The sequence below is a fragment of the Amblyomma americanum genome, chromosome 2, assembly GCF_052857255.1.
Source record: "Amblyomma americanum isolate KBUSLIRL-KWMA chromosome 2, ASM5285725v1, whole genome shotgun sequence".
Classification (NCBI taxonomy): domain Eukaryota; kingdom Metazoa; phylum Arthropoda; class Arachnida; order Ixodida; family Ixodidae; genus Amblyomma; species Amblyomma americanum.
The window spans coordinates 991954-1011811 of NC_135498.1; the positions used below are offsets into that span (position 1 = coordinate 991954).

At 47.0% G+C, this 19858-nt stretch overlaps 1 protein-coding gene across 10 annotated transcripts in view; it reads left to right on the forward strand.

Annotated features, from left to right (window-relative positions):
- Window positions 1-156: 156 nt before the first annotated feature.
- LOC144120416 (uncharacterized) overlaps window positions 157-19858 on the forward strand; it is a 71134-nt gene continuing 51432 nt past the window's right edge. For 6 of the 10 annotated variants that reach the window (XM_077652761.1, XM_077652767.1, XM_077652763.1 and 3 more), the window contains exons 1-10: window positions 157-363; window positions 3616-3753; window positions 5769-6039; window positions 8619-8748; window positions 8811-8984; window positions 9209-9292; window positions 9922-10056; window positions 12131-12222; window positions 12594-12734; window positions 13947-14029. In XM_077652761.1, the coding sequence (XP_077508887.1) occupies window positions 157-363; window positions 3616-3753; window positions 5769-6039; window positions 8619-8748; window positions 8811-8984; window positions 9209-9292; window positions 9922-10056; window positions 12131-12222; window positions 12594-12734; window positions 13947-14029 (1455 nt within the window). The remainder of the gene's footprint in view (window positions 364-3615; window positions 3754-5768; window positions 6040-8618; window positions 8749-8810; window positions 8985-9208; window positions 9293-9921; window positions 10057-12130; window positions 12223-12593; window positions 12735-13946; window positions 14030-19858) is intronic. The other 4 variants (XM_077652762.1, XM_077652765.1, XM_077652769.1 and 1 more) reach the window with 1 other exon arrangement.

Genomic DNA, 19858 nt, shown 5'->3' on the forward strand with positions numbered 1-19858 from the left:
GAGACCGCCGCGGCTGTGTGTGCGCCAAGTGGCCCGTGTTTTAAATGTGCTTTGAAAGGTCAAGTGATGTCTTAAAGTGAGCCCACGGTTGTGTGTTTCGACTTGAACGCGTCGCGTTGCGGAAACTCTGCGATGACAGCGAACTAGCCGGCTTCAATGGCTGTCAACCCGCCGGCGACTCCCAAACGCCTGGACGAATCTGCTGAGAATGTTACTTTCGAGGATTACGTCGCTGTGCTGTGCTACAACAGTGATACGCGGTGTGGTTTGGTGGACTACGCCAACAAGGGGCTATGGCTTCCCTACAAGGAGATCGTGCCCGGCGAAAGCTGGGATTCTGCGATGGAGTCCTTAATGCGAGACGTGAGCTTCCTTTGGTAACGCGCCCCGCGCTGTTTGAACAACCGTTTTCGATTACGGCCCTTTACGTACGAACTTTGTGAGCGACATTGTCACTTTCAGAGCTACCAGAGACCCGTGAGGCTCTCTTCGCCTCTCTAGTGGCTCGCAAACATCGAAACGGCCGTTTGTATCCCGTTGGAAGTTCGCGGAACCACGGCCAGTGTCTAGTCGTATACTTGCTTCGAGGTGTGTCGCTTGAGCCGATGCGCCAAAACGTGGGTGCCCAAGGTTGCGGGTATAATTCCGGCCGCGGCGGCTTCGTTTTGACATATACAAACGCCCGTGTACGTACCGAGATTTCGGTGCAGGTTGAACAGCCTCAGGCGGTAGAAATTTCTCCGGAGCCCTCTCTGCGGCGTGCCTGTCTACTTTATTAACGCAGTAGCATTAAGGCTTCTGCTGTGCAGAAGATCCGGCGTCGCTTATGTGGGGGACAGCATGCGAGCGTCCTCCCCTGAAATTCCTCCCGGGACTACCCGGTCGGCATCGAATGATACGCGCAGCGCACGCAGCGAGGAGGTCTTTTATCTTCCACAGAAAGGCTCAGGAGAATCAGATGTTCACAAAACAGCGCTGTCATAATTACAATCTGCCAACAATCAAAGCGCATGCCATGACTACTTGTGGTTGCGTTTAACTTCAAGCCTCTGCTTTTCTGGTATCGTCTATCTGTGATTAAGACAAAGACGTTAAAGGGTAGTCTTGCGAGTTTGAAGGCCGGCACCATGCAAACCATCGAAGCTTTCTTCGAGGTCTTTCTCTTGTTTGGACCTGGCGAATGTTTTAACAGTGCGCGAGACACGCGCTGACATGTGCGACTCTCATCTTGGCACTATATGCATAAAACTGCTTCATATCAGCTGGCCATCTTTATTTTAGGAAAGGAAATAAGCAAAACACATTGAACAATGTCTATCGCCGTCACTTTCAGTTTCTTAAAACCGCTGGTCCGGTTAGAAAATTGAGAATGTCCCTTCAACCATCTCGGGCCCATGTCATGAGCCAAAAATAAAGTAATATGGAGGCTGGGATTATAGAACGAGAAAGTGTTGCTGGTTAAATGATGTAAAAATAGCGCAACCGCTGAATTGGAATGCTTAAATGGCACAATTCTGGCTTTAGATTCGAGGAAAGCTACAAAACATAACTTTATACTCTGTGCTAGAGGATCTGCACGGGCTGGTATTTAGACTGGGCCTGGCCCTACTCGCCGCTACTTCGGTCCAGATTCCGAACATGACCGCGACATGCTATCAATTTCTAATAACTGGCCCGGCCTGGTGCTCAGTCAGTCATGCCGTGCAGGCCTGTTTGCTTTTTACGATGAAACTTCGCTCTTAAGAAAAAAAAGAAAGAAATACAGCAAGCAGTGGGAAGACGTCTGTAGCGACTGAAAAAGTTTAGAAAGCAAGAAGTGAACATCGGGTTTGTAAGCGGTGAGCGTCTACTCATGCTGGGCACAACTGAACAATTGGGTTAAAAAGAGAGCACTGCATGCCATTGTTTTCAGTGGCTTGTGAGGCAACACTTTAGGAGAGAAATTTCTAAAAGCAATGAGTTTAGCGCAAGTGTAACATTTTACTCTCGTAAACCCACTAGGACGCTTCCCTGCCTTTCCGTTCATCTTTCTCATTCTGGTGCACTATGAGCGCATTGTTATGGACTTAGCTTTACTTACATGGTGAGGAGACTTCATACAGCAGTGCGAAATAAGGAGAAAGCTCCCCTTCGAGCAGGGCTGGTAACTTTATAAAGACCAAGCACTCTGCAGATCCCAAGAGAGCGATTCGCAATCCCAAATACCACATCTGCATTGGTTACGCAAAGGTTGTTCGAAAATACAAAGTATCTTCAATTAGTTTGCTTTTCATAGGTCAGGAACGCAGGAGAACTTATCATTCTACTCATTTGGAAAGCATCCACCGTTAAAATGCGGCATATTGTGTCGTATTTAACTGTGTGCATGGTGCACTGCGCAGGGTTTGTAGCTGGACGATAAGGGTCTTTCGCTGGGGGATGTTTTAGAACCTTCCCTCGTCAACTCGACAGTTTGTTGCTCTGTATCGCCCCTGGTCAGCTAGGCTTCTGCTGACGGCAGCGGCATTGTCGGTACTTCAGGATATACCCGCATCTCGGACTTGTTAAGTACGGGGAGCTGGAGAGCTGTTTACCCCCCTGAAATTTGTGTGGATTTATGCCACCGCAGAACTGTGAGCAAACTGACCACCATGGCCGCTAAATGAATCATTGGCCGCCAGAGGTTGCTCAGGAAGAGCAACAGCTGGGTCGCACAAGCTCCACCCAGTGGCACTCTGCTGCACCAGGAGTGGCATGAGGAGGACTGTGTGTGAATGACCAATCCACATATACAGACATTAACCCATTGAAGCCATCATGTCACACCCTTAAGGCGGAGCAAGCTTCCCCTCCAATTTTTTATTTACAACACTGCTAACTCCAGGTTGAAATTCTAACAAAGGGAATCAAATCTGTACCACTCAAACAAAAAAAGGAGGAACCATGTCTTTACCAAGACCTACTGAACTACAGATGTGCACAGATAGCGGGGTGCTGCGTGTGCCCGCTTTCGTTGAGGACTTTTGACCGTTGCAGATGCTCGATTTCCCTGTCCGTCTGCTGTGATCATCATCATCACCTCTCATTTCGTTTGCGCTATTTAGTACATTTAGCTTGTCTTTCTCTGCTTCTTCACATCAGCAATGAAAATAGCCATAAGAGCGACTTTTTCCGCTCTCGAAGAGTATATAAAAGTGTCTTCTTTTTTAGCCACTTTCTTTTTGTTGGTACCACCGTGCTTAGCATAGATAAATGGATGAACAATAAAACTGCCCTATTTGAAATAAAATGATCAAGGAGGCCATTTTCCCAGCAGGTATAAATTAGTGCCACACCGCCAGTAATGGTCCTATCCTAGCAGCAAAAGGCATCAACTAGAACATGTGCGCTGGAGCAGTGCCATCTGTGCAGGTCTTGGTCTTAACAATAATGTCAGAAATAACAATGTTGTGACAGAAGATAATACCAAACAATTACAGCAGTCATGACGAGCATGATGGTTTGGCATGTTAAAACCCATATATTAATCAAAGTGTGTGTACCTGAGTGAAAGGTTTTCTGGCTGCACACTATTATGAGTGTCTGCTCTGCATTGGCCTCTGCAAGCTCAGTTATTTCGGCGCCTGTCTTTCGCAGCTGTCCATCAAGTCGTTCACCAACCAGGGCATCATTCAAGTTCTGCGGATACAACCGGGTCTTCATCGGGCATTTTTCACCAGGGTCATCTTTGCAGCGCGGGTGAATGAACAGCCAGATCAGGGCTCTGATGAAGTGGTATGGCTGTTTGTGTGCAGCTTTGTAATTTTTTTTTCCTGTCCTGCGCGGCACTGTGGCACATACCTAGATGCCAAGCATTGCTCAGGGTGGTGTCTTTTTTGTGTGTGTGTGATGACAGCGTCATTTCATTTGTGTGTATAATAAGCAGAGTTTGTTTAGCTTTTGAAAAAACAAGGCAGAAAAACTGTTTACCCTAACAGTGCACAGACTAAAGACACCTCAGCAGGCAGCACTGCTGCAATATTTTTGCTGGTCCTACCAGGCCCAGTGCCGAGCTGCTCTGCATGCCAAAAGTGCTACTACTGGGGCTATTTGGAAATACAGCCTTGAGGGAGTTGGTGAGCACTAGCAAAATACGGAAAGGAACGAACACACAGGACGAAGCGCTTCTAACAACTGTTTATTCTCTGAAGAAACATGACTATATACACATACCTGTTTGCCCTACGTAGGTTCGTTGACAGCTAAGCGGAATGCTGTAAATGATGTTTTCGTCACACCCTACATAGGGTAAATGGGTAGGTGCCTCAACAAGAGGCTTATAGAACACAAAAGATCGTGTGAACAAGTTGCAAAATCCGGGAATCTGGCACCTCATTGCGCACACTGTAAATGCATCCCAATGCTAAAAAACACCAAGGTAATAGGTCGGGCTAGAAACAGACAGAGATGCAAAATTATCGAAGCTTTTGCTATGCATGTTGCTCCCAAATAAGCAATGTGTCAGCTCGCCTTTGGTGATGTTAGGGAGGACTGAATTAAACTGCTTCAAGAACAGTAATCTTCAGCTGTTGTAAACGCACGTGTTGATAATTTTTTTCCTTCATATCACTCTTGCCAGCATGGTGTGCTCTTCCCTCTTCTGCATATGATATGCCGTTGATATGTGTATATAGTCATGTTTGGTCAGAGAATAAACAGTTGTTAGAAGTGCTTCATCCGGTGTGTTCATCCCTTTCCGTACTCTGCATGCATATTTACATTTGGACAACTTTGTGTGTCTGGGTCTGGCATACTGTCCTGTCATTTTTCGTATTACTTTAGGAGGACCTAGCGTGATAATAGGTATAAGAGCAGAGCTTGCGCTGAAGCTCAAAAATGGGCCGCATTGGTTTCTGTGACCCTCCTTGGCCTGTGGCCAGCAGATGCACAATGCTTTTCCCAAACAAATGGCTGTTTCACTCTGTCCCTGCTGAAAGTGTCGACCGTTCTCGTGCCAGCGCATACCAGCGGGGGCTCTTTGTGAGGCAAATGGTTGGACACCTATGTTTGCAACTGTTCATTTTCGTTGGTGGTGGGGTGCTCCATTTTATGAAATCAAGTGGAGCCACAAAACAAATGAAAGTTGAATGTCATCCATACTTGAAACCAACTGCATGTAATTAGCAGCAGTGTTTCATGAGAGAGAATGATTTCTTGCATCATATCCTATTACGTGAGCAATAAAGACTATTGGTCAAATGTTTAGGAGAATCCCCCAAGGTGGAGTCAGTTTGTAATTTACCTAAACATTCTACCAACACTGTTCCCACTTTGAGCTAATGATCAATTTGCTTTCGCCCTGCCATTAGCTAGCCATCCCAGTTAGCTCAGTTGGTAGAGCGACTGCTCCGGTGAAGTGGTGGTCCCGTGTATAAACCCCGGCCCGGACGAATTTTTCTTCATTCATTCAGAACTACGAAGTTTCTGTGGAAGCTGTATAGATTTCCTTTGTAGCCATATGGCTGCGCTTAGGTGGCTGCCAATGAGTAATTACTGCCTTATTGCAATGAAGGCTATTACGCCGTCTTTTAATTGCTTACCTCTTATAGGACATGAGGGGAGGATGAAAATATTCAAACAGAGGGGCCACAAACAAACCTCACTCGTTTGTCCAGGGCTGGGAGTTTTTCAAAAGAAAGCATTCGACAGAGGTCTGTCTGGTTGGGAAAAAGAATTTAAGTGAGAAGTTTCTGCCTACTTCTTTTAAGAATGTGGGAACAAGCGTAACAGAGCAGTCCTCTCCTTGTCAGCAGCTGGCAGAGGCGGTGCACGTCCAGTGGGTGGCTGCAGAGGAGATGCAGCGCATGGCCAAGCTGCGGCCATTCCCTTTCCTGGGCATGGAGCCAGCCGATCTGTGCAAGCTGCTGCTGCAGAACCGACAGCCACCTGTTCCCTGCGAGTTTGTCGAGATGAATGCCAGCACACCGCTGGCCGCCCAGGGCACGCCCGCCCGCTCCAACGTGCCCGCTCGCGAGTCCCAGATCGAGCAGATGCTCGAGTCGGCAAAATTTGGACAGCAGGGTTAGTCTGGTGCTCTTGTGCTGCATTGCACGCCACAGGGAGCCTAGGCATATGCAGCAGTCACTAGGCAAATGAGGTAAAAACTTGCAGAAGCTGTCAAGTATGGGTGGCAGTTGTATGATATAGCAAGAGTCTACCATTGAGCTATTAAAGCATCGAATGCTCTGTGTGAGGCACTTCACAATCCTCACGCCCATTCTGCTAGTGGCTCACGTTGGTCCACAAAGCCGTTTTTAAGGGGCACCTGCAGTTAGTTTGTGAGGGGCAACCTGCTAACTGCAGGATGCCCCTAACAATCAGTTTAAGAGGCACTAAAGAAGAATATTAAGTCAAGCCAGACTGATAGCCAGCATCATGTGACTGCAAATAATATATAATTTTGGAGTGATAGCTCAACTACGTACAAAAGTCGATCTCAGTGTCAGTGCAATCCTCGACCTTGACTGACCTTGATAGTCCACTTAGCAACCGCGTTAAGTTAAATGTCAGATGTCCAGCCATAATTGACCTTGCCCGACATGTTGGCGTCCTCCAAATTTGACCCTGGTCATTTCCAAAAATTTGGCCTAGGCCACTCCCAAAATTTGGCCTAGGTTGATTTGGGCCAAAATTGATATCCAACCATAATTGAGCATGCCCGACACGATGGCAACCTCCAAATTTGGCCCAGGCCATTGCCAAGTTTTGAACTTAGTGATTTTGAAATGCTTTTACACTATAATAGGTTTAACCAAGTTAAAACCCTATGGTGTACCATGCCTACCAAAAGTACACCATGGTGCCTCACGCTCACCATGGTGATTTGCCCTTTGGTTTGGTTTGGTTTATGGGGGTTTGACGTCCCAAAGCGACTCAGGCCATGAGGGATGGCGTAGTGAAGGGCTCCTGAAATTTTGACATTTCACCTTAAATGAACTTCGTCAAGGTGGTCAACATATGGGGTGCATATAAATGCCGTGTAGCCGCTCTTGCTTCGCTATCCATGGAAGAAAAAGATTTGGGACCGTCTAGCCATGGAAGAAGAAGAGTCTGGATGCCAGAGCTATCGCTCGGCCTTAAGGTATAACCATGGTTAAACTCTGCCCAACTTTTTTACCATAAACAGAGTTACATAAATCGAAATACACCTGGCAGTACCCCTCATGGATTTCTGCAACTGTGCCTGGTGATGTGACCACGATTGGTGCATCATTTACTTTGCTGTGTAACACTGTTTTGCCGTCAATGGGCAAGTCCTGTCAAAATATGGGAAAGCAGAGCGTTGAACATATCCCAGAGTGCAAAGAATCTCATAATTAAAACAGTGCAAACCTGAGGATGGACAGACGGATGATGCAGAGAGAAGTGCCCAGTTTTCTGCGTCACATTCTGTGCACTCAACCTGCGTGTTGCCGTTTATGCAGCAAGTTCGCAGCAGGGAATTTGCACTCAAAAGTGGCGTTTCTGATTGGAGCTCTGCCAAACATGTGGCACAAAAATTACTTAACCGTTCCTAGAATTGCTGTTGGGAATTTCATTTTCAATTTTTGCATCAATGCAGGCACCTCTCTGCACCAAAAAAAAAAAAAGCGCTGGTAGTGTTCCCAAGGAATAATTGCCTGTCTGGAGCAGAATCTTGGTTAGTCCCCTTAAGACAGCAGGGGCAATGTCAGAGTGCAGTGTTAATGATTAAAGATTGATTTTGGGCTGCTTTCAGAGAAAACTGTGCACCCTAGAACTGTGCTTAGTACTTGTTAAGGTCAGAGTGGTGTGAACGCAGTTGGTTAGTTGCTGTCACTGCCTGAATTGTAAAGCATTTCTCGCTTTTCTTTCCTCTGAAAAGGGGTATTCTGGCAGGGCTGCATATCCTGATGCACTGTGTAAATATGTTCAAAAGCATGTGGCAAGAGCACAGGAGTAGTGTATTTGTAATGCAATTGCTGTTTTTGACATGCAGTGTTGTCACAGACTCGGTGACTGTTGGCCTTATTCATATGTGTGCTATAACGAGCCCCTTCCTTGTGTGCCAAATAACCATCAAATTATAAGTCATTTCTGTGCTTTGTTGTACCCATTTGTGTAAGTACACAAATTTTCTGAAAACTTGCTAAATTTTGTATGGGTCCTGAGGTAGTATTTATATGGTTCACATAATTGTGTCCTAGAAAACAGCTGCTAACCCAGTAAGTATGGCATGAAAGCTACTGTGTGATGAATATTTAATTTATTTGTCATTTATTTCAACCACATTTAGCACAAGCAAGTCCGGACATCATCAAGCATCCAAGGCAACTTGGGTGATGGCTCACAGTGTGTCATATCTCGGGCACAAAATCAGGCCAGGGTCTCCTTCCCTCCGAGTATCACTGCCCCCTTGATGCCCATGTTCTAAGCGGCTGCACAGTTGAGTAGCTTTCTTTGAGGGCATTTTAATACAAACAAGGTATGCTCTCAGCTGTGCTTCAGACGTGTGGGCCAAAATGGAATAATGACACAGACGTCTCAACTTGCAAGTTCCGTGCATGTTTGTGCATGCTGCTGCTGTGACGTCTGGTAGTGTTTGTCGTGCTTTCCATATGATAGGTGTGTGTGTGTTGCAGAACAAGATGCGGTGCGCTTTGACTTCTTCAAGTTTGCGAAGCCCAGCACGTACATGAGCGAGGTGACCTTCCAGAAGTATGTCACCTGCCTGGGTTGGGAGATGACACCTCATGTGTCCGACCTGTTCAGGTGGGTAGGGCACAGCAGAGCAGAGCTGTCACTTAGGGTCCCCTCCTCCTCCTCCTCTGCAGGGCCATGGACGTGCACAACCGGGGGGCACTTACCTTCAAGGAGCTGGTGCTGGGGCTGGCAGCCATGGAGCCGGGCACCCAGCACGGTGGCAACCCGGGCGAGCAGCGCTGCCGCCATATCTTCCGCCTCTACGATTCCAACTGCGATGGCATCATGGAGTATGCCGAGTTCAGGCACGCTGTTCTTTTTTTGGCCTTAAATGATGTAAAGCCTAATGTGTGAAACGTACACCCTGGATGTCATGTCTGCTGAAAGTGTGTTATGTTCATTTGTGGCTGCATGTTGTAGTGCTCGCCTGTAGCAGAAGTCATCTGCAGGGGCTCCGCTGTAGTGGAGCGTGGCTGGTGGGGACGCCAACCAAAGGAGAGCCTCTTCTGTTTCTCCCTCCCTTGTGCAGGAAAATGGTCAAGGACATCCAGGTGATGAGAGGGATCACAATGGATGAAGCTGCATTGGACAAATTCACTGCCACAAGTGCCGTGTAAGTGCTGCTTTTAAGTGAGCTCCCTCGGCCACTATGGGGAACGTTGCCATGTTTGTTGCAAAGACATGTCTCACAGGAGCACAATGGACCAAAGTGATTGTGCTGACGCTCTCAGAAATGCCGCTGGAAAAGAAGAAAAGCATTGAACGAGTAGTTGCTGCATGCTTCCTCTGTTTGCGAGGCACACACTGCTAGTGTGTGCAGTCCCACGCTTTGGTGTCCAAAAGCTCTGATGATTTATTTCATTTTATTTTTCCTCAAAGGCCCCAGGTATGGGGCATGGTGGATGGTGTGATAACAGGTGCTGTTGTGGTCACATGTTTAGCGGAATCCCCCAAGATGGAGTAAATTTGTAATAAGGGAGCAAATTACTCACTGGTATCCACCGAAGCACAGCCATATGGCTACAAAGGAAAGCTATACAGCTTCCACAGAAACTTTGTAGTTAAGGCTTTCCGTTGCAGCCATATATGGCTGCGCTTGGGTGGATGCCAATGAGTAATTTGCTCCCTTATTACAGGTGCTGTTGTATGTGGGGCAGTCTTTTCAGGTAGCCCAAAAAGTTGCATGGCTTACCAAGGAGGGGCCATAGTGGTTTTATCGTCGTCTTTTGCTTCTTTTGGCAGGAGCTTCAACCTGCCCTTTGGGGGTCAGCTGCCCCTCAATGAGTTCCTGCTGGCTGTTGGGCAGCTCAAGTTCAGGGGAACATCCTTGCTGTTTCGATCACCAGCTTCAGTGCTGCCCACGCTGAAGAAGAAGTAGTGAGTGCTCAGAGGGTGTCATTTCCAGCTTCCAGGGCTGCCGGCTACAGCTGCTGGGTGTGCACTTCATCTAGGTGTAACGTTAAGAGACCGGAAGTGGGCAGTGTGGGTTAGAGAACAAACGCGGGTTAGTGAGATTCTGGCAGAAATCAAGAGGAAGAAATGGGCTTGGACAGGGCATGTAATGCGAAGGCAAGACAAAAACCGCTGGTCCTTAAAGGGGCTGCGAAACACTGCTTGAATGGATGCCGGCTATACTTCAGATGGATTCTTTTTGTCACACTGATGCTGACTCAAAAGAATTACAGGAATCGATACATAGGAACGGGAGTTATTCAGTGAAGAAATTTAAAAATACAAGAAAACAAAATGCTGCCCTCTCCCAATGATGACACGGGACGGGACCAATCAAAACAGCCTATCGGAGCATGTCGCAGAAGTTTGCACACCATGGTTGCCTAATTGCTGCAACTCTTTCTTGCCAAGGCTGGTAGTGCCGCTTTCTGGTTACAACATTACAACAACCACGTGAATGTCCAGCTGACCCAGCGCTGCTTCATCGTCACGTCGACGGCGCAGAAGGGAACACTGATCAGTGACGCTCCCTGACTTATGGATCCGAACGCGATCCGAACTGGATCCGAACTTGAGCGCGAGATACTGCGGCAGAGTGATGGCCCGCGCAAGATATTAGATACATTTAGCATAGCGCGTACCGCTAGTGCTTACCACCTACCATGGCCCACCGCCAGGAACGCACTGATTGGTCACGGCAAGCAAGGCGCGCGCTGTTCACGGGAACGTGGCGCCATCTGGCACCGCCGCCTGGTGATCCTCCACTAGCTAACGATGCACACTGCTAAATGTGAAACGAATGCTTTTTTCTTTGTATCCTTCCTTGACACCGAAACGAATGCTTATAGAGTGCAATGGCTTGATCGGATCGATTCCGCAAAGCCGTTCGCAGATACATAGAGAGTAGCCATAAGGGTTGTGTACTAAGTCGTAGGATATGTACAGAGAGGTGCAAAGTCCTGCGATGCAAAAAGTAGCCAGAGCCTCTGATAATGTATTTTTGTTTTACTTGATTTACAGCACTTTAATCTAAGGCAAACAAGTTGGTTTTTTTGATGTAATATAAAACGTAAAAACTTGACAAAATGTGTCTCTATTTATTAATACTATTTGCAGTATATTTACTGTTTGTCCAATCATCAAGCTCCCGCCCAGTGATGTCATATCCGCTGCTAAAAACCACCACTGTATGGTGACACCATCAGCGCCATGAATTTGTTTTTGCGAGCTAATTAAAATATTTATGCGGTACGACTGATGCTAATAGCATCACTATAACTCATTGTATGCAACCAACAGGCAAAACAATGCACTGATTATGTGTTTCGGGGGCCCCTTTAAGGGTAACGGAGTGGATTCCAAGAGAAGCCAAGCGAAGCAGATGGTGGCAGAAAGGGAGGCGGGCAGATGACATTACCTGGCAAAGGAGAAGCCTTCGCCCTGCAGTCAGGCTGATGATGGTGTCAGCGGGAGTGGTGGCAGTCACGCACTCTGCAGACAGAAGATTCCTCCCTGGGAGCAGTGCACCAGAAAGGAACTGATGCAAGTTCCCTGTAGCAGACTCTTGGGAAAACTCACCACTGAGATCCTGTATTATATGCTACACAAAAGAGCAAGGCCTTGCTTTACATTAGACTTGAAGTTGTATTTAGAACTGGCATGAAGATTTCATTCTTTCCTCCTTTGCAAAGTATAGAGAAAGGACGGGATGGTAGGATTCCTAAACAGCATGTCCTTCGAACAGTGTGCTCATATGGGCATATGAGCACTGGAAGATACTTTAAAATAATTCCAACCGTACTAGTCTTCAAATGGAACATGAGTTGTGGCAGGATGCATTTGTGTAGTTTTTTTTGTTTCACGTTTCATCCTTGCTGCTCTAAAATACCAGTTGTATTTGATGCATAAATAACGCGAATAGTTGTAGTAATTGAGAAGACATGCCTGGCAGCGTGTGTCAGTGAGTGGTTGAAGCCTCTCCTCTTGCACTCTGGTGCAGCACGCAGGAGTCCCTGATTGAGCCGACCACCAAGAAATCCAAGATGTTCCACCCGAGCATCGGCAACGACACCATTGAGCAGAGCGCCATGTGTGAGTGCACTGCGGTCCTGCATGGCAGGGGATTATCATTTTTATGCACCACTTATGACGAAAACCAGCCTCGAAACCAAGCTTTTCTTCTGCATTGCTTCTGTAGCCTCACCTGGCATTATGAAAAGAAGCGGCTGTTGCAAAGCAGGACTGTGCCACCTTCTGGCCAAGCTCATCACAGTGAACGGTGGGGGGGTGGTGAACAGCGTCGGCACTCATTAAAGATTGGATCCCCGGGTGTTCCACAGCCCTCCGCTGTGACGTCTCCCAGAGTCCATGTGCAGCAGCTTAGGAGCATTAGTATTACCTGGCTGCTGGATTGCTGGATGTTCCAGAATCGCATTACAACAGAGGTCCCTCTCTCTGCACAGCTGCAGTGGAGGAGTCAGCGTCGGCTGAGGCTGCCAACAGATTTCCAATCCAGGTGGGTCACTACGAGCTGGCCACCCACTCAGTGAAAGTGCGCCGCACGGGCACCCTAGTGGACGTCCTCTCCCTCTGGCAACTCGAGGGTGAGTTCCCACACGTGCACCACTCACTCTGGTCTGTGGCTAAGCCACCCTATTTAAGGAATAGGGCTCCCTTGTGCATGAGTTGAAAAGGTATCTGAGCCAAAAAACAGGTGTATAAATGTGCTCAATAAGGCGACCAGAGAAATGCTTGTTTCTCCACTTGATTCATTCATGGGGCTGCTGCATATAATGGCTGGGCTTTTGAACATCTGCTTCTGAAATGTACATCCCTGAATTGATGCTACAGGAATACTTTTTTTTTTACAAAACTCACGAGCACCAGTGGCTCTGCCAGGTTTTCTCGCCACCCAGCCTAGAAATCTCCTGCAGGATCTCGGAAGGCTTCCATTTGCGAACCATCACATCTGGTCTTGACACTGCAGGCTTCAACACTGCCTCTTAAAATTCACAAGGGTAGACACTTGGGCGAGTCGGTAACAGTGATCTATGGTATGTGACTGTAGCGCAAAACGGGACCAGGGTCAAAGAAAGACGAACACAACACAGACAATGCCTGTGGTGTGTGCGTCTTCCTTTGTCCCGTTTTGCTCTACTGTACGCAAATACTATGGATCACACTTGGAGTTGCCTGTATGTATAGCACAGCTCTGGTACCTTCTTTCACCGCAGAGTTTTCGCTTGAGCATTCTTCAACTTGCTCCTCAATGCCTACGAAATGTCGTCTTTATATTGAAAGAGAAATGAGCACGCACATGCAAACTCGGTATTTCTTGACTGCCTTTCTGCTTGCGTTAGTCCTTTATTGACAACTGGGCTAGTCTGGGCCATGTGCTTATCGTGGAACATGCATTTGCTTGTTTCATTCACATGTAGTGGCATGACACCAAATTGTGTCAATTATTCTTAATTTTTCGCCTGCAAAACAATGCTTTTTTCTAGTTTTGTGGCTGTGCCTTTGCCATGTTGGTGGTCACCTATGGTGTGAGTGGCCTGTTTGACGCCTGACTCGGGGCACTGGAGGCCTGCATCACACTGATGTACCAGATGGCACTGTTTGCTGTAATGAAAAATGGTGCATAAACATCTTTGTGCTGGTACCGAGTGGTAGTATGTCTCCTGTCCTCTTAGAAGTCACTCGCAGCCAGCCACATGTGTATAGCCGGGAAGTTGCAGACACACTATGCCCTCATGCCGCGGACAGCGACCACTGGGGGCAGGCGTGTCCTGAGTGATGGCAGCTTTGTTTCACAGGCACATCCGCGCTCACCAAGAGTTCCAGGCTGGGCGAGAAAACGAGATTTGAAAGGTTGCCGTCGATGGATTCGTTCAATCAGGTAAGATTTTGTGCCTACCATTTTACTGTCAGATCAGTGGTGCAAGAATCCAAATGTCTAATCTTCCTTCTTGTGGTAAAACTCAGACCCTGCTGCAAAAAGAAGAGTTAGAGTAGTGCTTGGTGCGGGGCTGGATTTCATTCTGGTATGTACTTTGCTGTCTGAGGAAAACACAAAGTTGTACGGATTAACCTTCGGACACTGGGCCCTCTTGCGGGTCCTCGCAGCTGAAGAGTGGTTGCGAGTGACACTTTTTTTATATCCTCATGAGAGGCGAGCAAAAGTTTGGCCTCGATCTCAAGATCTCAAGTCTTGGTGGTCCCATGGAGGGTAGGCAGATTGATGGACCAGTTGAAGCTGATGCAGTGTTAGTCCTGCAGGGGTGGTCCCTTCGGGTTGAGTGGTCATCACAGATTGCATTCAACTGCTTCCCTCTCCGATACACTTTGTTGTCGACAGTTGGTCAGTGTGACCTCACCTTGCTTACAAGCCATGGTTTGTTGGTAGAGTGTAGCCTTGGTCCCAATGCCTGAACGAGGACCAAGTTTTCTTCAGACAAGGTGCGTGAAAAGAGCCATTCTGCTTTATTCTGTTGCTGTTTGCCTGTGCTCAGGGGAGTCTGATGCACAGATGTGCCCTCACTAGCATCTGAGAACGTAAGTGTCCTCACCTGGTGCAGTGATAACTGAGAACTAAGGGCATAAGTTGTCGCAAGATCATGTGGTGAAAAAAAAAAGCAGAAAGAAGAGCGCAACGACTGTGGCAAAATACTAGGGGCGTGTGAATGGTAAAAAGTTTCGAGTACCGAGTTTGTGAATGACTTCTGCTATTTGGTTCACTCCTCACTTCTACCATTTGAAGCATTCGAAGCTTTTAAGCACTTGGGGGGGGCCTTCTTAACTACATTCTTGAAGAAGGAAATGAGATAGCATTTGGGTTGGAACTGGTTCCATTGCCCTTATATGGTATGCATGAGTCATGGGTTTCTAGTGTGTTCAAGTACCTTCCATTGGATTTCATATGGAATTATTCTAATTTGAGCCACTAATTCACCAACTGATCCCTGCTAATCTGCCTTGATTCATTTTTTGGGTGGGCCTACTCCCAAAGTTCTTGGGGTCCTTTGGGGGGCAGGCCAAATTCCAAACTTTGGGCTTTTCAGATTTTCAAACGTGGTGGTGCCCTATCATGGGTCACTGATGGTCAAGTGGTGTTGATGACGTCACGAACCTCTCAGTTGCATTCATGGATCCCAGGGAGTCCTCCTGCCCCTATTGGCACAGTGGTGCAGTGGTTAAGCAATGCGCGACTGCCCTGACAGGTGGCTGTTTCAAACACAGGCACCTGCAAGACCCAGATTGCTCTTCTCAAGCTCCTGTAAGGCTCATGCGCAGTGCCGTGGTGGGCAGATGGCAACTGCATTGAAGTTATTTGAATGATATTAAATTAAGATCACATGATCTCTCATGACCAATCATTGGGCATTAAAAAATTTGGTGGTGCTCTCTGTTTGGTTCCTTCAGGGTCACATGACCATGGTGACATCTCTCAATTGACAAATTGGGGAATTTCAAATTTGGTGGAGCTCTTTGATTGGTCAGTTGGGTTCATATGGCCCCCATTGACCAATTGGGGATTTACGTTACGGAGAAGCCGGAAACTGCATGACAATGGCTTAAATGCTCACAGCCAAACATTGCAGCATTTTTAAGTGGCACTCACTCCCCGTGGAATCGGATTTTGGATTTTGGATTTTTATGGCGCAAGGGCATCTATGGCTAAAGAACGCCATGGCACAAGGTATTTTTGACTTCTCAAGGTGGGTTCAAAGACCCATTTCCCAAGCATTTCACCCTAAATTGGCCGAGCATCAGACCAGGGGAAAGCTTGTACTCATTGTATCACCGGTGGGTACCTGGCGGCACTGGGGACCGAACCCCGCATCTCCCGCATGCGAGGCGGATGCTCAACCACTTGGCCACTGCTGCGGTCCCTCGTGGAATTAGCTGTAGGCTAACTTTGTATAAGAACCATGCCAGTGGGGCCGTCTTGCGCATCATTGCTCTGTACGATAGCTGTCAATAACAAGGCACCAGTGCTTCCATCATTTTGCACGGCAGTGGGACTTGTGGAGGAAGCCATGGTTGTTTTGCACTGACCAGTTTCATCCTTCACAATTGTTGTCTCTTAGAATCTAGAAGCTGCATATCTTTGGTCAAGGAAAAAAAGTTCATGACACGTTCTTAAAGGCGTGAAGATGCCAGGATTTTTTGTAGTGTGTTTTTACTTGGAATGATGTGTAAGGCGTTAGTAAACATAGATCACCACATGGAATTTGACCACGCTCGGTAAATTATTTGCTGTTGAATTTCTTTTCCCCCCTTGTTTCGATGTCAGCAGACAAGCAATGGTTGAGACGCCACAAGTAGATATAAGATCATGTGACGCATGCAAAAGCTGCATTCGAAAACAAAAGTACAGCAAGAAAAATGTGGTTCTCCACCTCTAAGCCAGCCCATGTGCCTTCTGTGTGTGACGCCATTGGGCCCATCACAGCGCTTTGCAGTGTTAGATGGCCTTTGTGTCATTGAGAATGTTGCCTTTGGGGCAGCCGATGCTTTGTGCTCAGGCGTTATGAGGGGATGGCCCAAGTTGCAGCTCTTGTGTCAGTTGCATTTTTCCAGCCTCTCTGTTAAGGGGGAAAGCTGGTCTTATGCAATTTTTGTTAATGAATTTCTATTTATGAAAACATCAGGGAATATGTATGTTTGTGCGCAGATTCCAGATATGTAATTTAATTTTATGCAAAAGAAGTCCTTATCCACTTATGTTGTATAACTTTCTTCAGAGAACTGTCAAGCAATTTTACTGCAGGGAACTTGCTGGAATGCAAATTTTTCTTCCTGTTTGTGAAGTGGAAATTTAAAAACTCAACTTCTGTGATAGGCAGGATAATAATCTTACTCTTATTGCATAGCTTGGTGTCAAGAAAAACCAATAGCATGCATTCTAGCAAGTTTCCTGCAGCAAATTTTCTTTGAAGTTCTCGGCGAAAAGTTACATCACATATTGCTTAAGTGCCCAAGGACTAGTTGTACTGTAGCGAACCATGACGGCCGCGCCTGATGCCGCATAGGCAGATCACTGACCAAGCGCCGATGAAGACGAGGCGCCGGTGAAAGACAAAGTTTTGCCGCGCTGCACGAGATCGCTTGGTTTTTGGACTGGCCGTCGGCGCTGCCCGCCGTCCTGCTCACCATTTTGTGTCGCCTGCCGTGAACTCTTTCCCCGGACCTATTTGTGTACAAACCCCCCTTTCAGTACATTAAATAATTGAAATATTTAAGATCAGCACGCAAAAATACATGTTCCCTGAAGATGTCATGATTTTGACTTCACTGATAACATTAAAGACCCTCTTCCCCCCTTAAGTGACTGCTGACATGCCTCCTCCAGTAAGCAGGTCATCTTGCAGTGCTTTGCGACAGCACTACCTTGGAGCACTGTGGAAACATTCAGTGTGCTCCCCTATCATGCAATCATCGAGTCTTAACTGTTACATTACACTTTTTTTTACTGAGCACAAAAACCTGTTCAAACAACTCTAACCAAGTTATTAGTCGACAAAGTAACGCTTATTACTTGTAATGGGACATAATTCCTCCTTCCATTCCACTGTTTAAATTCCTGGTAGGCCTTATGGGTATGCTGCATTGGCATAGCGAGTAAAGTGAAATTTCCATTGCATCTCTTTCTTTTTATGAAAAACTACAGTTGGACCTCTATATAATGAACTCGAATGGGCTGCACTATTTCTTTGTTATAGCTATAGCTTCGTTGCAGCGGTACACTACCTGGGCTGCAACTGCCGCATGCAGACGAGCTTGTCTGTGTCTCCCGATGACTAGACAGCTGCCGTTAAGTGTTCCACCCACGCACCAATCTCTCGGCCAATATGGGCCAGCCTTCGCCCATGGCCTGCATGAGCTTCAGCCTCTTCTAGAAAATGGGTCTTGGATAAATACTGTTGCAGAGGACAGAGTGAGACCTGTTCAGAATATTTAGCTCCAAAAGGCACGCGGCGAGGATTTCGTTGCAGGTCGCCGCACATTTCCTGAGCACGTGGGTTACAACACTGGACCACACAACAGGAGTGTCTTGGAAGAATATGCATACCCGACCAAAGGTTTTGAGGGTGGCCGCCTTGTGGTCAGTGGAAATTGTTTTGCGCCCCTTGACTCTGTGAAGCGAGCTGGACATGGATACCGTCAAGCCAACCAAGCACACTGTTAGGCTGCAAAAACAGAAACTGCACCTGGAAGCAGTGCTACATGCTTAGCCATGTGTGGTTGGAGAGTGATGAAACTAACTCTGTCGAGGTAGTAATTGTTCGGCATGGCAGCCCATGATTTCTCCTGACACTGCTCCGTGCAGGTGCTGCATGTTTTTTGTGGTGCTCGACGGAATAGGTTATGCACGGTTGTGCCACGTTGAATCAGTACTGGCACCCCTAACCTGCTCCGCGCAAAATGGCCGGTGGGGTTTGTTGGAGGTTCATTGTATCCTACTGTGTAAAAATTTTACTTAGAACAAAATGACCGACTATGGAACCTTCAAGGGGAACGACAATTCCTTTGTTACATCTGTTATTTCGTTATGGGCTGCTGTGTTATGCACTAAAACCTCAATAATTCGAACTTGGTTCATTCAATATTTCAGATAATTTGAAGAATTTCTATGGTCCCATAATTTCTAGCCTGAATTTGGCTGCATAAGTCAAAGCAGCGGTTTGCACCAGCCCGGTTAATTCCAAGTGCCATGCGGGAATGCCCGATCCCAATTTTGCTACAAACGGACGAAGCAACAGCCCCTTCAAGCTGCGAGCCGCAAAGTGATGCTTGACATGCGAAGTGCCCCTGCACTGCCAAGTGTATGACTGCCGAAGATGTGCTTCACTGCAAAACAGCCATGCATACCGGTTTAAAAGCTCTCAGCTGGACTGGAGGCAGCGGTGCACGCTCTTCTCCAGCCCTTCCATTCTTGAAACTGTGGTGGAAGCACCCCTCGTATTGGAAGTCCTGGCCAGCAAGTTGGTAGGCAAGGTACTTCCGACAAAACTAGTGCAATGGAATTTTCTACCTAGGTTCACTTTTTTGCTGTGCTCGGTTAATTCTAAACCCTGGCTAATTCGAATACTTTTCGCACTCCCAGTGACTTTGAATTAGTAGGTTTTACTGTACGTGTATTTGTATTTTAAACTATTTGAAAATTCTATTTGCAGTCATCATCAGCAGGAGCAGCCTGACTGCACCCACTGCAGGGCTAAGGGCTCTCCCATATTTCTGCAATTAACCCTGTCCTGCGCCAGCTGTGGCCACCTTATCCCCGCAAAACTTCTTAATCTCATCTGCCCACCTAACCTTCTGCCGCCAACTGCTACGCTTGCCTTCTCTTGGTATCCAGTCCATTGCCATTAATGACCATCGATTATCTTGACTCCGCCCGAGCTCATTTCGTGCTCTTGATTTCGACTAGGACGTCATTAACCCATGTTTGTTCCCTCACAGACTATGCCCGCTTCCAATCTCTTAACGTTACACCTATCATTTTTCTTTCCATGGCTCGCTGCATTGTCCTTTCGTTAGCTCTATTTGCAATAGGAGTAATTAACCTCCTATATGAATGTGCCAATTAACCCTATTTGCTCGTTCGTTATTTATATCCAGCTTTCGAGAAAAAATTGTACATTGACACATTCCTGAAAAATACTGAAAAAATATGGGACATAGGTCAATGAGAATAAGCACCTGAAGATAACAAATGCAATGA